The sequence below is a fragment of the Sorex araneus genome, chromosome 2, assembly GCF_027595985.1.
Source record: "Sorex araneus isolate mSorAra2 chromosome 2, mSorAra2.pri, whole genome shotgun sequence".
Taxonomy (NCBI): domain Eukaryota; kingdom Metazoa; phylum Chordata; class Mammalia; order Eulipotyphla; family Soricidae; genus Sorex; species Sorex araneus.
In genome coordinates this window covers 1,675,501-1,695,253 of record NC_073303.1, presented here as the reverse complement: position 1 = coordinate 1,695,253, position 19,753 = coordinate 1,675,501, and the positions used below count along the sequence as shown (strand labels likewise).

At 68.9% G+C, this 19,753-nt stretch overlaps 1 protein-coding gene across 3 annotated transcripts in view; it reads right to left on the bottom strand.

The window, feature by feature from the left end:
* Positions 1-298: 298 nt before the first annotated feature.
* The window catches only part of GCNT2 (glucosaminyl (N-acetyl) transferase 2 (I blood group)), a 32,390-nt gene continuing 12,935 nt past the window's right edge, over positions 299-19,753 (bottom strand). For 2 of the 3 annotated variants that reach the window (XM_055128945.1, XM_055128944.1), the window contains exons 2-3: positions 1,495-1,587; positions 299-496 (exon numbers count right to left, since the gene is read on the bottom strand). In XM_055128945.1, coding sequence (XP_054984920.1) covers positions 306-496; positions 1,495-1,587 — 284 coding nt within the window. In that variant the 3' untranslated portion in view covers positions 299-305. Of the gene's footprint in view, positions 497-1,494; positions 1,588-11,365; positions 12,556-19,753 lie in introns of those variants that run through there. The other variant, XM_004618838.2, reaches the window with a different exon arrangement.

The window sequence follows — 19,753 nt, the reverse complement described above, 5'->3', positions numbered from 1 at the left end:
CACTGGTCAGCATGTGAGTGACCAGTGTATAGGCTACTACCCAGTGTGTGAGTGAGTGACCAGTGTATAGGCTGCCGACCAGTGTACAGGTGAGTGACTATGTATATGTACAGGGTGAGTGACCACGTGCTGACCATGTCCATGAGTGGCTGTGTGTGGTGAGTGACCGTGTGAGTGACCGTGAGTGACTGTGTAAGGTGAGTGACCGTGTGAGTGACCATGTGAGTTGACCGTGTGAGTGACTGTGTGAGTGACCGTGTAAGGTGCGTGCCCGTGCCCGTGGGTGGCCGTGCCCGCGGGCGGCCTCAGAAGGCCCAGCTGGGCTGCAGCGGGACCTCGCTCTGGTTCAGGGCGCGCTGGCGGAGCTGCAGCTCCAGGCACTCCAGGGTCAGCGGGTAGGTGGACAGCTCGAACTTGTTGGCGAACAGGCTCTGGGAGTTCATCAGCCACGGCAGGTCGCCGGGGCCGTAGATGCAGATGCCGTGCACGTAGTGGCCTGCGGGGACAGGGGGCCGGTTCTCGGGGGCTGCGGAACCATAGGGCTCGGCGGGCGCCAGCCCCGAGGCCCGGGCACAGCCCCGACGCCCTGCGCGGCCCAGGAGGGCGGGTGCGGGCCGCCCCCAGACGTGTGCCCAAGGCGCCTCCTGACCCTCCCTTCAGCCGAGGACGGTGCAGGGCCTGGGGGCGGGGGGCAGACACCGGGAGGGCCAAGGGGGGGGAGCACCTGGGTCCCTGGCCCCTGTGAGGAGCAGGCTGGGCTGGCCACAGGGCCCCGGGGACGGGGGAGCAGAGGTGAGACTGGGCCCTGGGCAGGGGCAGGCGCCCACTGGGGTCAGGGCGGCCATGGGCGGGGAGGGGGCAGCTCGGGCATGTGCGTGTCCACGCAGGCACCCGGGGCAGGCGGATGGGCCGGGCGGGGCCGCAGACTCAGGGTGGCACAGAGGGACCTCACCGGGGACACAGTGTCGCGGCCAGGACCACTGGGCCCCCAGATCCCGGGGAGGGTGAGGCCTCCCCGTCCCCGGGATGGTGCAGGCCAGGTGCGCCTTTACAGGGGGGCAGGAGGGGGGGGGCAGGAGAGGAGAGGGAGAGAGGGAGGGAGGGAGGGAGGGAGGGAGAGGGAGAGAGGGAGGGAGGGAGGGAGGGAGGGAGGGAGGGAGAGGGAGAGAGGGAGGGAGAGAGGGAGAGAGAAGTGGGAGAAAGAGGGAGAGGGAGGGAGAGAGGAGGGAGGGACAGAGGGGAGAGAGAGGGAGAGAGAGGGAGGGAGAGAGAGGGAGGGAGAGGGAGAGAGGGAGGGAGAGAGGAAGGGAGAGAGAGGGAGGGGGAGAGGGAGAGAGGAAGGGAAAGGGAGAGAGGGAGAGAGGGAGAGAGGGAGGAAGAGAGGGAGAGGGAGGGAAAGGGAGGGGGAGAAGGGCTTCCTCTTGGTGGAAGCCCCATGGAGCCTGTGCCCCCCCGCCCCGCCCTCCCCACCCCTCCGCCCCTCCCCACGCTCACCGTGGCAGCCCCCGTGCTGATCCTCCATGTCATTCCACTTGATGGCCCTGAGGTTGCCCGCCCAGGAGGCGTTGGGCATGGCGCCAGGCACACCTGCGGGGCGAGAAGGAGAGGCCGGTCACTGAGGGGAACGGGCAACCAGGGGCAGTGGCCAGCGCGGGGGGGGGGGGGGTCCTGCCCGCACCCAGGGCTCCTCCCAGCCCATCCCCGCTGAAGGGCTGGACAGCAGGGCTGGACACCCGCTCCAGCTCCCCGGCTCCTGGGGGCGGCTCCCGGGGAGGGTCCAGCGGGGGCGGGGCCCGTCCTGCTTCGCCCCACACCCAAGGTGGGCCCAGGCCCGGGCAGCTGCCGGTGGGCGACGGTCAGAGCAGCAGGTGCAGCCTCAGGCCTTCGTGCGCTCAGGGTGGCCCGAGCCCCCCGCCGCCTTCTTTCCCCTTCAATAACGTCAATGTGGGGGCAGGCGAGGCCCCTCCTGGCACTGCCCCCCGCCGGGTTTTGAGACCCCCCAGCCCCAGGGTGGCCACGGCGGGAGGGGCCAATCAGTGCTAAAGCGCGTCCTTCAGCCGGACGGACGCCGTGTAAGTGCCCCGTGGCCGGCAGCTGGTCCCTGGAGGATGGAATCTCGGCGCCTTCCTGCAGAGGGCGGCGGGCCGGCGGCAGCCCCGCCTGGAGTAACCGCGAGTGAGCAGGAGCCAGCACTGCCGCCCTCCCGGAGCTTTCATTTGCATCCGAGCCCTGAAAACCCATCTGGCCGCCGGCCTGTCCAGCAAGGGGCCGTTCTGCTGCGGGCAGGGCCCAGACCAGGCGCCGGTGGGACGGGCGGACGCCAAGAGCCAGTGGACAGCCCCGAGCCCGCTCCAGCCTCGGGACTAACAGCCTCAGGACTAACAGCCGACACGCTGGACGCCCCCCTGCCCCCCCCCCCCCCCGCTCCAGCCTCGGGACTAACAGCCGATACTCGGGAAGCCCCCCCACCCCCCCTCTCGGCAGCCGTCCCCCCGCCCCTGGAACCCGTCCTGTCCCTCTGGAGACGGGCCTGGCCCTCGGGGCCACTGTGCCTGGTGCCCTCTCAGGCCTCCTGGACGCCCAGCCCACACCCCGCACACGCCTGCTGGCGGCCGCCTGACCGATGCCATGACTCTGCTCCCGTTCCCGTGAACCGAGCCCGTCAGCCGGGGGCACCCGAAGCCGCCACGTCCCGCCCCCGTCCCGCCCAGGAGCCTCCTGCCAGCGCCACGGGCACCGGTGGAAAGGAAAGTGACCTTCTATTGGGGCTGGGGTCACACCAGCGATGCTCAGGGCCCACCCTGGCTCTACGCCCAGGAACCATCCTGCTGGGGCTGGGCCCCCTGTGAGTCCTGCTGCAACCCCCAGGGCTGCCCCAGGAGACCAGCCCGGGCAGGGCGGGGGCTGGGCAGGGGCTGGCCCAGGGGAGCTCAGCAGGCTCAGCTGAGGGTCCTGGGGGCTGCACTGCAGGCTGCAACCAGAACCACCTGGGCACTGCCCGGCTCCTCAACGGTCCCCAGGAGTGTCTCACATGCACACACACATGCACACACTCACACATGCACAGGGACATGCATGTGCACACACATGCACACAAGCACACGTGCACACACATGCTCACACATACATGCACACACGTGCACAGGGATACACATGTGCACACACACGTGTCCCTGTACACACACAGGAACACACATGCACACACACGCACACACATGCTCACACATACATGCACACACGTGCACAGGGACACACATGCACACATACATGCATACACACACACACATGCATGCAAACACACACTCACACATGCATACACATACGCACACACAGAAGCAAGTCGCACCCAGCCTGCTGGGGGGGCCGCCTGGTCCCCAGCTGCTGACTCAGAAATCGGGTCGGGACAGCATTTCCCGGCCACTGTTGGGCCGGGGAGGTGCTGGGAGGATGAGCTCGTGCTCGCAGGGTCCCGGGTTCGGGCCCGAGGGAGGCCCAGCTGGGCTCCACCCTGAGCCACTCGACTCCCCGAGCACTCAACCAGGAGCAGCCCCTGAGCACCGCCGGGTGGGGCTCGCCTGGGGTGGCACGGTCAGGGTTGGGTCCCCGGCACCCGTACGGTCCCCTGCCAGGCGTGATCCCTGAGCACTGCCGGGTGTGACCCCAGAGACGCCAACACCCCCCTCCCAGCCAAGCTCCTCGGAGCCGCGTCCAGCCGCTCTCCCGGCCCCGACCGCAAGTCCGCCCCGCGCTCGGGCTGCTGGGGGCCAGGCCGGCCCGGGGGTCACGACACGCCCGGGGGAGCTGCAGAGACCCCCAGGTGGACAGGCATGTCTTCCCCAGACGAGCAGGAAGAGGCCCGGCCCCCAGGACACACCGGGGTAAGCGCCGCCTCTGCCGACGACATCACAGGGGCGGGGAAGGCGCTGGTCTGTGCAGCTCACCACCCCCTGCACAGGCGCCCGTGGGGGGGTCACGAGCGTTCCCTGAGCCACACAGTCCCGCACCCTCGATTCTGCTTCTTCAGGCTCGCCCTGAGCCAATGGTGAGGCCCCCATTTCCCTGCTGAAAACAAGGGCGTCCGAGGGGCCAGACGAGCACGGGAGGAAGAGTCCGGCGGGTTGGCGTGTGGGTGGCCCAGAGTCACGCCCCGAGCAGGGCCGGAGACATGTGAGCTCGGAGCTGCAGACGGCCCCCAAGGAGCACCGCGTGTCCCGCCCCAACCGAAACCCAGCAGGGCTCAGGGTCGGTGCCCAGCCAGGACGTCTGTCTGTCTGTCCCCATCGTTCCGGGGCACGCCAGGGCTGTGGCGGCGTGTGGGCCGAGCGGGCGGAATCCAGGCCTCCTGGTGAGGGCATCGGAGCCGAGACTTCACAGACGGTCCCTCGAACGGCCCCTGCTGGGGACGGCCCCGGCCAGCACCGGGAACCCCCAGGGGACAACACGGCCCCTCTGAGTCTGGGTGACCCCTGAGGACGAAAGCGTCGACTGCTACTTCCTGCCTCCCCCACGGCCCAGCTCGGAGGCCTCACGGCACACGGGCAAGGCCTGGCCTTGCACTCGGCCCTCTGGGCGCAGTAACTCCCGAGCACAGAGTTGGGAGTAAGCCCTGAGCATCACAGGGTGTGGCCAGAGAAACAAACGGCCTCCCTCCACTACCCACACGGACAGCCTCAGGCCGGCTTCACCTCCCCTCCACACCTTCAAACCCCCCAAATAAATCTGTTTACTGGGGCTGGAGCGATAGCACAGCGGGGAGGGCGTTTGCCTTGCTCGCGGCCAACCCGGGTTCGAATCCCAGCATCCCATAGGGTCCCCCGAGCACCGCCAGGAGTAATTCCTGAGTGCAGAGCCAGGAGTAACCCCTGTGCATCACCGGGTGTGACCCAAAAAGCAAAAAAAAAAAAAAGTAAATAAATAAATAAAATAAAATCTATTTACTTCACTGCCGTCTACTCCTAAATTCCTTTCTGCGAGTGAGACGAGGACCCAGCAGCCCTGGGCCCGGGGGCAGAGGCGGGAGGGGAGAAAGGGACCGTCTCCCTCCTGCCCGTTTCACACGAGCCCCCCGTGGGGGCCACCGACATCACGGGGACACACGACATCACAGGAGACCGGGCGCAGGGGCGGCAGGTGAGGGGCAGGACGGCAGCGTCCACTGTCGGTGGGGGCAGGCCCGGCCGTGCCCTCTGCTCGCGAGCACTGTCGGCCTAAGGCGGCGGCTGCAGAGACAAAGCCCTGGACACCCAGTCACCGAGCGGAGGGCCCAGAGGAAAATCGGGGAGCAGGGGGTGGACACGCTCCCCTGGGGGGCGGGCAGGAGCCGGAGGCGGCCCCGAGTGTCCCCAGCATCCCCAGGCTCGGTTCCCAGTGCTCCCACTCTCCACCCTGCAGCCGGAGGTCACAGGGGCGCTCTGCGGCCGGGGTGCAGGCGCGGCGGGTTCCAGCCGCAGCACCGAGCGGGGCCCCGAGCATGGCCAGGTGTGGCCCCAAACCGGAAATAAAACTGTAACTGACAGAGCAGAGGCCTCGGGGCCTCAGGGCCTCGGGCGGGCAGGGAGGCCGGGAGGCCGGGGCCTTCCTGCGGGGAGTGACCGCACCTCTGCCCGGAATGCACTGGGGAGGAGCCGCCTGCGGCCGAGGCATCTGCAGAGCAGGGCGGGGGCCGACTCTGGCCTGCGCGGGGAGGGGTGTGGGGGGGGCTCTGTGCTCAGGGCCCACTGCTGGCCGAGCCTGGGCCCGCGGGGTGCGGGGGGGACCCACGTCGGCCACGCGCGAGGCCAGCACCTGCCCCGCTGCCCGTCTCTCGGCCCAGCTGGACTCTAAGAAGGAATTTCTGTCTTGGGCTGGAGCGAGAGCACAGCAGGGAGGGCGTTTGCCTTGCACGCGGCCGACCCGGGTTCAAATCCCAGCATCCCATATGGTCCCCTGAGCACTGCCAGGAGTAATTCCTGAGTGTAGAGCCAGGAGTGACCCCTGAGCATGGCCAGGTGGGACCCAAAAAGCAAAAAAAAAAAAAAAAAAAAAAGAATTTCTGTCTTTCGGCTGACGGCCCCGGCCTGGGTGGCCGCCGTGCGAGAGCTCCGGGGAGGCGGGACAGGGCCACTGGGGAGGCCCGGAGGGGTCTGACCCTCGCAGCCCGTCCAGTGCTCCAGGGCTACTCCCTGGCTCCCCCTCCTCACGCGCGAGCCTGGACGGAGCCGGGAGGGGGCGGGGGAAGGGCGGTGGGAGACGGACTCACGGACAGTCGGGCCTTCCCTGCTCCTGAGAGGCCCAGCCCTGATGTCGGCAGAGCAGCAAACAGGAAGCCCCACAGCAGGCTCACCCCAGGGTCCCCGAGCACTGCCAGGAATAAGCCCTGAGCACAGAACCAGGAGTGAGCCCTGAGCACAGAGCCGGGAGTCAGCCCTGAGCACTGAGCCGGGAGTCAGCCCTGAGCACAGAACCAGGAGTGAGCCCTGAGCACAGAACCAGGAGTGAGCCCTGAGCACAGAGCCGGGAGTGAGCCCTGAGCACAGAACCAGGAGTCAGCCCTGAGCACAAAGCCGGGAGTGAGCCCTGAGCACAGAACCAGGAGTCAGCCCTGAGCACAGAGCTGGGATGAACCCTGAGCAGAGCCGGGGAGTGAGCCCTGAGCACAGAGCCGGGGAGTGAGCCCTGAGCACAGAGCCAGGAGTCAGCCCTGAGCACAGAACCAGGAGTCAGCCCTGAGCACAGAGCTGGGATGAACCCTGAGCAGAGCCGGGGAGTGAGCCCTGAGCACAGAGCCGGGGAGTGAGCCCCGAGCACAGAGCCAGGAGTCAGCCCTGAGCACAGAACCAGGAGTGAGCCCTGAACACAGAGCCAGGAGTCAGCCCTGAGCACAGAACCAGGAGTCAGCCCTGAGCAGAGCCGGGGAGTGAGCCCTGAGCACAGAGCCAGGAGTCAGCCCTGAGCAGAGCCGGGGAGTGAGCCCTGAGCACCGCCGGGTGTGGCCCAACACCAAACAGGAGCACCTGCTGCCCTAAGCCGGCTCTCCTGCCGGTCGGAAGGTGGGTGGCGGCTGCAGGAATGTCCCACGGGTGGGGCCGGCGGGAACCTTGCACCTGCCACAGGCCCGAGGCCTCTGCGTCGGCCCCGCAGGGCTCAGCCTGGGCCCGGGAAGCATGGGGGAGGGGGGAGGGGGTCTCCCCTGTCCCCGTCCCCTGCTGGGTGACAGGTCCCCTGAGCAAAGGGAGACGCCAGCCACCCCAGGCACCCAGGGTGCCGAGCAACCGTTCTGAGTTTCACTTCCTTCCAGAATCTTCCCCGGCAACCCGCCCTGACCATGACCTCAGTCGAGCCTCCGAGGAGCTCGGAGTCACAGCGGGAGCGCGTGCGGTGACAGGGCGCAGACACGCGTCACCAGGCGGGGTCCCGGGACAGTGCTGGGGGGCGGGGGGGCAGGGCGGCCACTGGCCCAGGGACGGGCGGGGACAGGCGGGACAGGGTCTGGGCACCCAGGACCAGGCGTCTGGGTGAAGGGGAAACTCCAGCCTCTGCGCCCGCCCCGCCCGCCCGCCCTGTCGCTCCCCCCTTCCGGGAGGACTCGGAGCACCTGCCGGGTGCCAGCGGCCCCTGGGGGCCGCCTCGTCCCTGATTACCTGGAAGGGCGGCCGGCCCGGGGCCAGACAGCGCCCGGTTTCTGCGAAGTCCCGGCCGTGCTGGGAGTCCGGGTGCAGGGACGGCCTCGGGCCAGGCGGGCACAGGGCCGGGCCGGGAGACCCCACGGCAGCCGGAGACGCCCCCAGCACCACCGGCCCGAGTCCTGCAGGACAGCGAGTGCAGGTGGGAGTGGCCAGGCCTGACAGAAAGGACAGCAAACGCCTGCTGACCGCGCGCCGGCTTCCCGGGGCCCTGGCGGGGACCCGGCTCCCTGGGCAGCACTCGGTCCAGTCTGTCCAGTCTCTGTCCAGTCTCTGTCCGGCCTCTGTCCAGCCTCTGTCCAGTCTCTGTCCGGCCTCTGTCCGGCCTCTGTCCAGTCTCTGTCCGGCCTCTGTCCGGCCTCTGTCCGGCCTGTGTCCAGTCTCTGTCCGGCCTCTGTCCGGCGTCTGTCCATTCTCTGTCCGGCCTCTGTCCGGCCTCTGTCCGGCCTGTGTCCAGGGCCAGTGGGCATCTGACGCCCGGTGCGACCACGGCTTCTCTGGCTCAGAAGTTGCTCCGGGGCGACGAGGCCCCGCTGGCCACTGGCCTGGGCTCACAACCCAGGCCCGAGGCCACCTCTGTGCCGTCTCCCGGCCAGTTCTGGGCTTTCAAGGAAATGCCCTTCCGAGGAATTTCAACCACTTTCAACACACTTCCCGGTATCGCCGTGAGGACGACGCGTGTCCTCGGCGTTTCCGAGATCACCCCGAGCGTGAGGGGGGTCGGAGGGAGAGCTGTGTGCGGCCCCACGGCCACGTCTGCGGAACCGGACAGCCTCGGGGGCCGCCACTGGGCCCTCCTGCCGTCCAGGGCCCTCCCCACGCACCCCTGCCCTCCTGCCGTCCAGGGCCCTCCCCACGCACCCCTGCCCTCCTGCCGTCCAGGGCCCTCCCCATGCACCCCTGCCCTCCTGCCGTCCAGGGCCCTCCCCACGCACCCCTGCCCTCCTGCCGTCCAGGGCCCTCCCCATGCACCCCTGCCCTCCAGCCTGGAAGCCATCTCCACTCCACCAGTGCAACTCAGGACAAAAGCTACAGGACAGACTCCGTGAAAGCGAGCGGCCCGTCCCCCGGAGCCCCTGCGCCAAGCCCCTTCTCCGGTGGTTGCTCCAGAGCCCTGTGGGCGGTGACTCCCTGACCCCTACCCAGGACCCGTCTCCTGGCACCGTCTGCGCCCCAGAAACTCGAGTGTGTGGCAAGAGCAGACCCGGGTGGGCCCTCGGCCCCGGCTCCCACAGGCCGCCCCAACTACGGGCCCCTGAGACGCAGGACGCGGGGTGGGGGCAGGGGCGTCGTGGGCCCGGGGCTCGGCTGTGAGGGACAACTGGGCCTATCCTGAGAGGCTCATCTTGGCCCAGGGCAGACGCAGTGAGGCGCTGAGCACTGGTGGGGAGTACCCAGCTGTTTCGGGTGCTGGGGGGTGTGAAAGTCACTGCCCGGGTTCTCGGGGCCAAGGCTAGAACTAGGCTCCCTCGGCCAGCTGGGGTCACCCCCCAGCGGAGACCGGGGAAACGTCCTGAGCGGGGCGGGCAGGGGGCAGCGCCCAGGGAGCAGTGGGGTCACTGCACAGCCGGGCCAGCCACACGGCGCCCCAGGACGGTGGGCTCGGGCTCCCGGGCGGGCGAGGCGGGGGACTCGGGTGCTGCCTGGGGGAGTGCGGGGAAGCGTGGGGGGGGATTTCCCGTCCCCAACTGCTCTGGGTGGGCGGAGTCGCCACCTGGCACCTGGTCCCCGTCCCCGGGGCACGTCCTGGTGACGCGTGTCCCCAGGACGAGCCCACTGCCCGCCCTGGGGGCGCGAGTGCACGCCTGAATGCGCCCTTTGTGGCAGAGGCGCAATGCGGAAGGGCGGCCACGCCCGCGGCACAGGACACACCTGCCCGGCAGCTCCGGCCGGCTGCCTCGCATTCCCTTCCTCTCGGACCCAGGAGGGCGCAGGAACCCCCGGCCCCGGCTCGGCCGCCTTTTGTCGAGCCCCTCCCCGCCCCAGCCCCCGGCCCGGGCGTCCAGGAGGTGGGGACGGTCCCTGGCTGGCCGTCGGGAGGGGTTATCAGCGGAACATCGTGAAACGCCACGAGGCCGGGGACGCAGAGGGCAGCCTGGCACACATTGTCCGGCCCGGGCAGCCGCCAGGGGACGAGTGGGCAGAGCTAGGCACGGGCCTGCGGCCCGACACTCACGGCCCCCTCCCCCGCGCCCCCCCTCTGCGTCCCACGGCCAGCCTGGACACGCGGCCCCACAGCTGCCCACATGTGCTGGACGCACTGTGCAGTGGGCGCAGTGGACGGCCTCGGTGGCTGTCCCCCGGGGCGTGAGACCGAGAACAGTCTTGGCCCGAGAGTGCGGAGCCCATGTGAGCACTGGACAGAGAAGACTCAGGGCAGGAGCCACAGCGCAGGGGTGGGGGTGGGAGAGGCTGCATGCCAACGCCCCTCACACCCTGTGTGTGTGTGTGTGTGTGTGTGTGTGTGTGTGTATGTGTGTGTTTATGTGTGCGTGCGTGTGCGTCTGTGCACGTGTGTGTGAGCATATGTGCGTGTGTGTACATGTGTGTGCGTGTGTGCACAGGTGTGCGTGTGAGTGTGTGTGTGTGTGCATATCTTAAAGGGGCAGGAAGGGCCCTGGGCACGGCAGAGGCTGCGCGGCCCTGGGCACTCGGCCCTGCCAGCTGCAAAGATGCAGCCAAGATGCAAACGCCCTGGTCCGTGCTGGGCTGCCTCGCCCATGCCCTGCTCTGGCCCATCCCCCGCCCCTGTGAGGGCCCGAGGGCCATGTCCCCCTGCAGGAGGCAACGCGTGGGCATGCACACGCCATGCTCCTGCACACGGTGCCCCTGCACACGCCACCTGCATGCGCCCAGCCACAGCACAGGAACACGCGCCGTTCCCTGAGGGCCCTGCTCGCCCTGCGCAGGCAGCCGTCACTTCCTGCCCTCGCCGTCCTCCAGGCCCCGTCCTCGCTCTTCAGGCTGGGGTCTGCGTCAGAGACACAGGCCGGGGCCCGGAGAGACAGGCAGGCAGGCAGACAGGCAGACAGACAGACAGACAGACCGACCTTCCCCTAGGCGTCTGCCTCAGAGTGCCCAACCCGGTTTAATTCTTGAAACTGGGGAGCAACGTCCCCACCCCGCCCCACCCGCCAGAAAGAAAGAGAAACCGAGGAAGAGGAAGCGGGTCTCTCCTGTAGGGGAGACGCGCTCACCGCAGCCCCTGCCCGGCCGCCCCCGCGGGCAGGAGGTGGGGGCTGGGCGCTCCGGTGAGCCAGGCCCTGCCGGGCGCGACCCTCCCTGGAGAGAAGCGGCCAGCCTGCTGCCGTCCACGCGGGCTCCTGCCCGGGGCCCTCTCCTGCTGACCGGGCCCGTGGGACGCCCCGCTCGGAGGCCTCTGAGCCACGCAGGCCCGGCCAGCCCCGGGGCAGGTCCAGCACGTCGGGCTGGACAGCGCCAGGACGGGAAGGCGGGCGGCCTCAGTCAGGGGACTGGCCAGCCCCGGCCCACGGCAGACGAGCCCGTCACCAAGGAAGAAAGGCTCCCCCGCGCTGCTGGCACCCGACCACAGGCTGGGGGCGCCGGGATGCCAGCTGCGAGTCGAGTCTCCGCGGCCCGAACCTGTGTCCCCCCCGCAGGCACTGCTCTCCGGAGAAGTGCTCTCCGGAGCCAGGGAGCAGGCCGGGCCGGGCCCCGCTCTCGGGCCCGGGAGACAGACCTACCGGGAATGCGGTTGAGCGTCACCCAGAAGTGCTCGTCGGGGCTGTACGTGTCCCGGGACCACTGCAGCAGGTCCACAGCCCGCGGGTCGTGGAGCACGAAGTCCACGAAGCCGCGAGTCAGGGCCACGTAGGCCGTGCCGAAGTAGATGGTCATGCCGTGGGGGGGCGGGGCCTTGAGCGTGTCCGTCCTTCTCACGGAGGACCCCGCTCGGCCCCGGAGCTCCTGGTGCACGAACTTGGTCCTGCCCACGGCGTGGGCGGGCGGCAGCACCCCGGGGGTGATGTTGCGGCCGCGAAAGGCCTTCAGGTGCCGCACGATCTCCAGGTTGGTCTTCAGCGGGAAGTCCTGGCCGCAGGTGTTGAGCACGTACCGCCAGCGCACGGCCGAGCCCGCCAGGTCCCGCAGGCAGTTGACGTCGGCCTGCAGCCGCGAGTAGCCGCCGTACACGACCGACTCGGCGCGCGAGGCCAGGAAGGCGTTGGGGAAGCAGCGCAGCAGGCGGGCCACGGCCGCCTTGTACGCGGGGGCCGCCTTCTCGTCCACGTGCACGCAGTAGACGTTCTGCGGCATGTACACGGCGCGGAAGAGCCGCTCGAAGGTGCCGAAGTCCTTGTGGATGACCATGACGTAGGCCAGCGGGAAGGCGGCCTCCTCCGGGGACAGCGGGGCCGTGATGTAGTGCCCGCGGGCCAGGTAGTCCTCACAGGAGTCGCTGCTCGGGGGCGAGGCCGCTGTCCAGCCCCAGGAGAACACGGGCTGGCCGGCCAGGGCGCGGTGGCAGGCCAGCTCCCGGGAGGACCCCGGGCCGGACTCATTGAGCCGCCGGTAGGTCTTGGGCGGGCTCAGGCGGCCGCTGTACAGCGCCAGCAGCAGGACCCCGCTGAGCAGGGAGAAGCCCAGAAAGTAGCTCCTCCAGAAGTTCATCCTCCCCCCGGCCGAGCCCCGCGGTGCCTGAGCGGGCGGGCAGCAGGCCCATCCCGGGCGGGCGGCTGCTCCTCCCTGCGCCCTGGGGCTGCGGTGGCCGCGGCTGCTCCCCCGCCTGGGAGCGACTGAGCGGGCGCCGCGCCCCGGCCCCGGCCCGGCCCGGCCCTATTTGCATACGAGACGCCAGTGGCGGAGCCGCCGTTACGTCGGCCGCTCCCCTGCCCCGGGCGCTGCTTTCCCGGGCGCCGCCCGCCGCCTGCTCACCTCCCGGCGACGTGGGCCGGAGGGGGTCGAGGGCGGGAGGAGGGGCCGGGAGGGCGGGCGGGCGGGCGGGTCTCGCGGGCTTCCGGAGGGGCTGAGCGCCCGCGAGGGCACATCGAGGCGACCGCCGCCGCCAAGTGAGTTCCGGGTGCCCCACGCGGCCCCCGGGGGCTGCTGAAAGGGCCCCGGCCAGGCTGTGTGGCAGGAGGGCGCTTCCCCCTGAGCACCGGGCCAGGAGCAGCAGAGCACCAGCAGGACCGGCGGGGAGGCCCAAAGCATGCTACGCTCTAACAGCCGCGCTCACCGGGTTCGAGAGGATTCTGACGGGCTGGGCCTGCCCTGGGGGGGTACGGCACTCGGGGGTGGGGGGTGGGGGGCAGCTCTGAGCAGACGCCCCTCAGCACCCCTGCGGGCTCCAGCTGTGCCTGTTCCAGGCCAGCCGGTGGCAGTGCTCAGGTGGCAGTGCTCAGGGCGTTGCGGGGGCAGCTCCCCTCGGCTGGGCTGGGGGGGGGTCAGTGCAGGTCAGCAGGGCCAGTAGCAAGTGCCCCCAGGCTCACAGCAGCTGGAGGGGGGGCAGGAGGACCAGGGCCGGCTGGCCTGAGACCACCTGACAGGGCCCCGCGAGTCACCGGCGGCCCCGGGGCTTTGGGACGGTGCAGACATTCCCCACCCCATCCCCACCCTCGTCCGTCCTGCCTGGGGACATTCCCACGTCCCCGCCCTGCAGGCATCGGTGCCGGGTTTGTCCTTTCTCAGGGACCCGTGGCCCCCACGGCCCTTCCCGGAAAGTGCCCGACCTTCCACGTGTCAGTGAGCTGAGGCCCCGGGTGTCTCCCACGCATGAGAGAGGAGAGTGTTCTCCCTGCTGAGACCTCCCGGGGCCTGCCAGGGCAGACGGGGGGGGGGGGGGGTCCTCGCCCGCCCCTCCCCGGACAGACAGCAGGACAGACAGCAGGACAGGGCCGGAGCTGGGGGCTGGCTGCACAGGTGCGGGAGGTGGGGCTGGGCTGGCCTGGCCTGAGCGGCTCCTACTGGCCTGTTGCTGGGGGAGGGGCACAGGGGCGGGGGCGGGGGCATGGCTGGGCGTGTCTGTCTTCACCTGAGCCTGGAGCCGGCTCCGGGGGGCCACACTGGCTGGGCAGTGGGGACAGCACGTCCTGGGGCCACGAACCTCAGACAGCGGCCAGAGGGCGGGGCGGCTTGCCCGGTGCCCCCGGGCACTGGGCAGCTGGGCGCTGTGGCCCTGGCCGCTCTCCTGCTCACCCCGCGGGCCCAAGAGGCGTCGGCCACACCCTCCCTCCCTCCACCCCCCCTCCGCCACTCCACTGCGGGCCCTGGTGGCCAGCCCCAAACCTGGGCAGGAGCAGCAAGACACAGGAAGTCAGTCAGCGCCCTGGGCGCCGGGCCCGGGGCCCGCCTGCACGCCCAGCAGGGGGTCAGGCGCCCCAGGGCCAGTGCCAGGCCAGCGTCTGGGGCCGCCCCCCTGCACACGGGCGTTGCCCGGAGGCTGAGCTGGGTAGGGGGGGACGTGGGCGGGACCTGGGCGGGTGCGCAGTGACCGCTGGCAGTGGGGGCCGTGGGGAGGTGGACGCTGTGCCCCCCACCCCGGGCCCCCCCAGGACAAAGAGCTCCGTCTCCAACTCACAGCACGGCTGCAGCTGAGCACTGAGGGCCGAGAAACAGGGCGTGCATGCCACAGCCCGGACACGCCCGCTGACCCCCCCAGCCTGTGCCAGCCCGAGACTGTCCCGGGGCCGGTGTGACTCGTGTCCCGTCCTCGGCAGCTCGAGGGCGGGGCGGGGGTGGCAGGAGTGGACGCCCCGGTCAGCAGGAGGGGAGGCTTGGGAGCCCGGGGTGGAACACAGGCGACGCCGTGACGGCCCCGAGCCTAAGCGGGCAGCGAGCCAGGACAGGGGAGCGCAGGGCCGGCCCGTCTCCCGCCCGTCTCCCGCCCGAGTCTTCTGTTTGGTTGGGGTGGGGTTGGGCCGTGCCGGCGGTGCTGGGGGTCTGTGTGGTCGGGGTGACCGGGTGGGCGGAGCCAGCGAGGGCCTGCTCAGTCTCCCCCGCCCCTCTGCAAACAGCTCAGAGTGAGCCCAGCAGTTTGGTCTCGGTCACTCGTGGCAGGGCCGCGCCCGCCTGTGCCCAGGCCTCTCTCCCGGGGTCAGGGCCAGCACACGCGCTGGGCGGGCGCGGGGACGGGGGCTGTGCCCATTGCGCTGTCCCTCGGCCCTGCTCGCCCTCCTCACCCCTCCTTTCCCACGCCTCGTGCAAAGACGAGGGCTCCCTCTCCCCGGAGGCAGAGGCCGGATGTGAGACCGAGACGGCCTGCAGGCCTCGTGGGATGCCACAGCCCCGACAGTGCTCGCTCTGTCTCCCAGGAGCCGAGGGCGCTGTCTGCAAGGGTGGGCGTGCCCGCTGCCGGGGCTGCCCCAGCTGCCAAGGAAGTGGTTTATCACGCAGATTTCCAGAGGAGGAGCCCTGAACCGGGGGAGGGGCGAGTGGGGACGCTTTGCAGTCACGTGGGACTCCCCCCACACACACGTGCATACACACGCACACGCACATACACACATGTGCACACACAGGTGCACATCCATACACACATGTGCACACATGCACATACACACATACACATGTGCACACAAACCATGCACATGCACACATATACACATGTGCATGCACACACATGCATAAATGTGCATACACCTATGCACACACGTGCACACATGCACATGTGCACACATATGCATGCACACATACACACGTGTGCGCACACTTGTACACATATGCATACACACATGCATACATATACACGTGCAACCATGTATATACACATGTGCACACATACAGATATACACATGCATGCACACATGCACATATACACATGCATGAACACACATGCGCATACATACCTGTGCACACCTGTGCATGCACACACATACATATACACAGTGCACACACATGCATATACATGTGCATTCACACACGTGCACATGTACACATACACGTACACACATACACATGTGCATACATGTGCACACACTGCACACACACACATGCAGGACAAATGCTGGCCACACACCTGAGCTTCCTTACTACGGGGAGGCCCAGCGAATGTCGGCCTCGGGCTGTTCTTGCCTCCTGCTGGGGGGCCTAGGCTTGACCCCCAGCCCTACTCATCAGGAAGGAGCCAAACCAGCGGCTACTGGCCGGGGAGACGAGTGTTTCCTGAGAGGAGGTGAAGGCTGCCGAGCTCCCCTGCTCCTGCGGGCCCCTCGGCACCTGCCGCTGCTCCAGCCAGGCGCACGGGGGGCCGCCCGCCCCGTGGGCTCGTCCCCCCTCCCCTCCGCCTGCAAGTGCTCCCCGCGGCAAGGGGCCAGCCCGGGGCCGCCCACGACAGAGCAGCCAAGACCCCTCAGGGTGGGCGCCCGGGTGTCTGGGGGACCCCAGGGATCCCGAGAGGTCGGGGCTGGACTCGTGCTCTGCACACGGAGGCCGGGATTGGTTCCCACCACCGCCCGCCCGCCGTCTCGGGAGCACTCTGCCAGGAGTCGCCTCTGGGCTGCAGCGGGCAGGACCCCGCGTGCCCGAGGCCCGGGGACAAGAGGCCCAGCACCGGCAGGGGGCGCTGCAACGGGACCAGCTCCCGCGGCCACTCCCCGCCCAGCTGGAGGCGGCAGCTCGGGTCCCAGAATTCCCAGAATTCCAGGTGGAGGCTGCGAGACCCCGGGGATGGGGAAGGATGCCCAGGGGATGGATGGGGGAGGACGCCCAGGGGATGGGGGAGGATGCCCAGGGCGGGACGGCAGGGCACCCCACCGGGCACTGCCCCGGCTCCCCGAGTGCACGCCACCGTTTCCTGCCTGGGGGGGTGAGGCCAGTTCTGCGCCGGGAAATGCGGCCCAGCAGCTCGAGAGGCCGAGCGAAGGCCCAGCCGAGCCTCCCCAGCTGCCCCTGGGCGGCCGCGGGCAGGGGGTCAGGCCGGGGCTGGGCCAGCGCAACTGGACAGAGCTGAGGGAGCCCTGAGCCTGGCGCTGCCGGCCGCCCTCGCCACAGCCTGTCTCTGTCTTCAAGCAAACCCCTCCCGGGCGTCTGGGCTGGGCTGGGTCGGACGGGGGGGAGGGGGGGACACTCACACCTGCTGGGGCACACGCAGGAGCCACGTGGCCTCAAAAACAGCCCCCCAGGAGTGTCCCGGCCCCCCAGGGCGGGGTGTGACCCTGATCTATCCACGCTCCTGTTTCCTGTTTTGGGCCCTCCCACTCCCCCCCCCCCCCCCCCCGTGCTCAGGGCTCTCCGCCGGCTCTGCATGCTGGGATCTCTCCAGGTGGGGCTCGAACCCGGATCAGCCACCTGCAAGGCCAGCGCCCTCCCCGCTCTCCTATCGCTCCAGGCCCAGCCTCAGTTTTAAAAAATAATGTAACAGCTTGTTTAGTTTATTAAAATAATTTAACATACTGTACATACATGTCATATATGTGACTGTTCGTACATTGCGTGGTAAAAGTGGTACCGTGTATGTTTAAGCTGTGAAAGTGCTACTTAGTGACCCCGCAAGCAGTGCTCCTTAATCACCTGGCCCAGATTTCTGAAAGAAGGCGGGAGACGCGGCCGGGAGGTTTTCTCTCCCTCACACGTGGCTGCCGGGGCGATTGCTGTTCACGCCAGCAGCCACACATGCACACACACACACACACATACGCACACACATACACACACGCACACACACACGCGCACGCACGCGCACACACACGCGCACGCACATGCACACACACGCACACACACACGCCCACCCTGGACGGGACAGGGAGACGGGGGAGGGGGTGGCTCCCGCCAGGGGCCCCATGTCCGGCCCCTCCAGGCTGCTGGCTTCAGTAGGCCTGAGGGGACAGTGCCCGGCCCAGAGCCCCTGCCTGCCCCTGCGGGCACAGACAGACAGACAGACAGAGGAGCCCGGCTCACTGCTGCCCCCCCCCCCCCGCCCCCGCGCTGCAGACAGACAGACAGACAGACAGACAGAGGAGCCCGGCTCACTGCTGCCCCCCTGCCCCCGCGCTGCAGACAGACAGACAGACAGACAGACAGACAGACAGACAGACGAGCCCGGCTCCCTGGTCGCCCCACGTGCCGCAGACAGACAGCGCTGGGTGCTGAGACTCGGGGCGCCCACAGGAGCGTGCCGGGACACGGTGGGGTGGCAGCACCCTCCCAGCACCCAGAAGGGCGCCCGAGGATGGCCCCGGGGCCCGCTGAGTCCAGGCCGAGCCCTGAGAGGGGCACACGGACGCCACCGAGACACCGACAGGCCGTAAGAGCCGGCCCAGGGCCACTTGTGTGCCGCAGGGCTGAGGCTGCCCGGCCTCGAGCCAGAACAAACCCCCAGAAGGAGGCGACGCCAGGGGGCGGGGGTGGGCGAAGGAGTGTGTGTGTGTGTGTGTGTGTGTGTGTGTGTGTGTGTGTGGTGTGTAAGTGCCTATGTGTGCATGCGTGTGCGCGTCTGTGATGTGTGCGTGTATGTATGTGCGTGTGTGAGTGTGTGTGCATGTGTGAGTGCGCGTGTGTGAGTGTACGTGTGTCTATGCATGTGGACCTGTGTGTCTGCGTGTTAGTGTGTGTGCCTGCGTGTATCAGAATGTGTTTGTATCTGTGTCAGTGTGCATAGGTGTGTATGTACATATGTGCACGTTTGTGTGTGTGTGCGTGTGCATCTGTGAGTGCGTGTGTATGCGTCCACGTGCCCGTACCTGTGTGTCCGTGTATGTGTGTGTGTGTGTGTGTGTGTGTGTGTGTGCCTGAGCAGGACGTGGGCGGAGGAGCTGGACTCTCCTGGGGTCCCAGTCCCGGTCTGTGGCTGGGGCCCTGGTGAGGGGCCCCAGGGACGGTTGACCCCGGGCTGGAGTGTGAGCCCCGGCCGAGCTGAGCCTTCTCCCGGCTGAGTGCCCCGCCCCCCCATGTGCGCACACAAATAAAAGTCAAAGAAAGCAAAATAAACCGCCTTCGGAAGTGCTATTTTTAGAGCTGAGGAAAGGCCATCCCGTGTCGCTTCCGATGGGCTGGGCCGAGTGGGCAGCAGGGCGGGGACGGGGGAGGCTGGGGGTGGCACAGAGGGCGGCGGGCAGCCCGGGCTCTCCTGCCGCAGCCGGCTCCAGCCCTGGCACCGAGTTCCCCAAACCCACCCAGCCCAGACGGGCAGGCGGCGAGAGCAGAGAGCCCGGGCTCAGGATGGGCCCAGGAGGGCAGGACCCGCGTCCCCTGGGGCCCAGGAGACAGCTGAGGGCGGGCGGGGTTGGCTCTGGGGTCCCTCCGCGCAGGGCCTGGTCGTCTCTGCGGTCCCCGGGCTAAGGCAACACAGCATCTCCCCTCCACCCCCACACATGGGGTCCCAGGGGACAGGCCTCATGGGAGGAGGGAGGGGAGGGGTGTGCGGGTCGGCAGGGCAGCACCTGGGGCCCCTCCCTTGGGCACCTGCGGCTCTGTCCCTGCCCTGGTCCTGCTCCTGGGCACCAGCTGGCCTGAGGCAGGTGAGAGCCAGGCCAGCCCTGCGGGGGGTGGGGGGTGGGCGGAGAGCTGGCTGGGAAGGGGGAGTTGCCCGGGCCAAGGAGGGGGCCAAAGCCAAGGAGACAGGGGCCCAGCTCGCCCCCTGCCCCGCCCCAAGGGCCCACACCCGCCCTCGCCCCTCGGCCCAGGCCCCAGGCCCCTGTCTCAGGGCCCTCCCAGGGGCTGTGGAGGCCGTCCCACAGGGCAGCTCCGCCTGCCCCTCTGAGCCGCTGGGCCCTGGACAGGCCGACAGGCCGGGGAAGGGGCTCTCGGTCCCCCTGTCGCTCTCAGCGGCTTTCACAGGTCCTGAGGGACCGTGAGACGGGGGCGGGGACAGCGGCAGCTGGACGCCAGCAGGAGGCCGCCTCCCGCCCCAGGGACAGCCGCCGTGGGGGCTGCTGGGGTGCGGCCCCTCAGCCCCTCGCCCAGAGACGGCGCAGACGGCTCCCCCCGCCAGTGGAGCGGGGATGCTTCCTGGGATGACGCCCGCCCAGGGCAGCCGCTTCCTCGAGAAGCCCTAATGGCGCTTTCTGCCCTTCGGAGCCTGGGCGTGTCAGCAGCAGAGGAAGCAGCGGTTTGAGGAGAGAAAGAGACTGAGACTCGCCATGGGTCCGACACAAGGCACTTGGGAAACGAATAATAAAAACTCCACATGTGACGTGTGG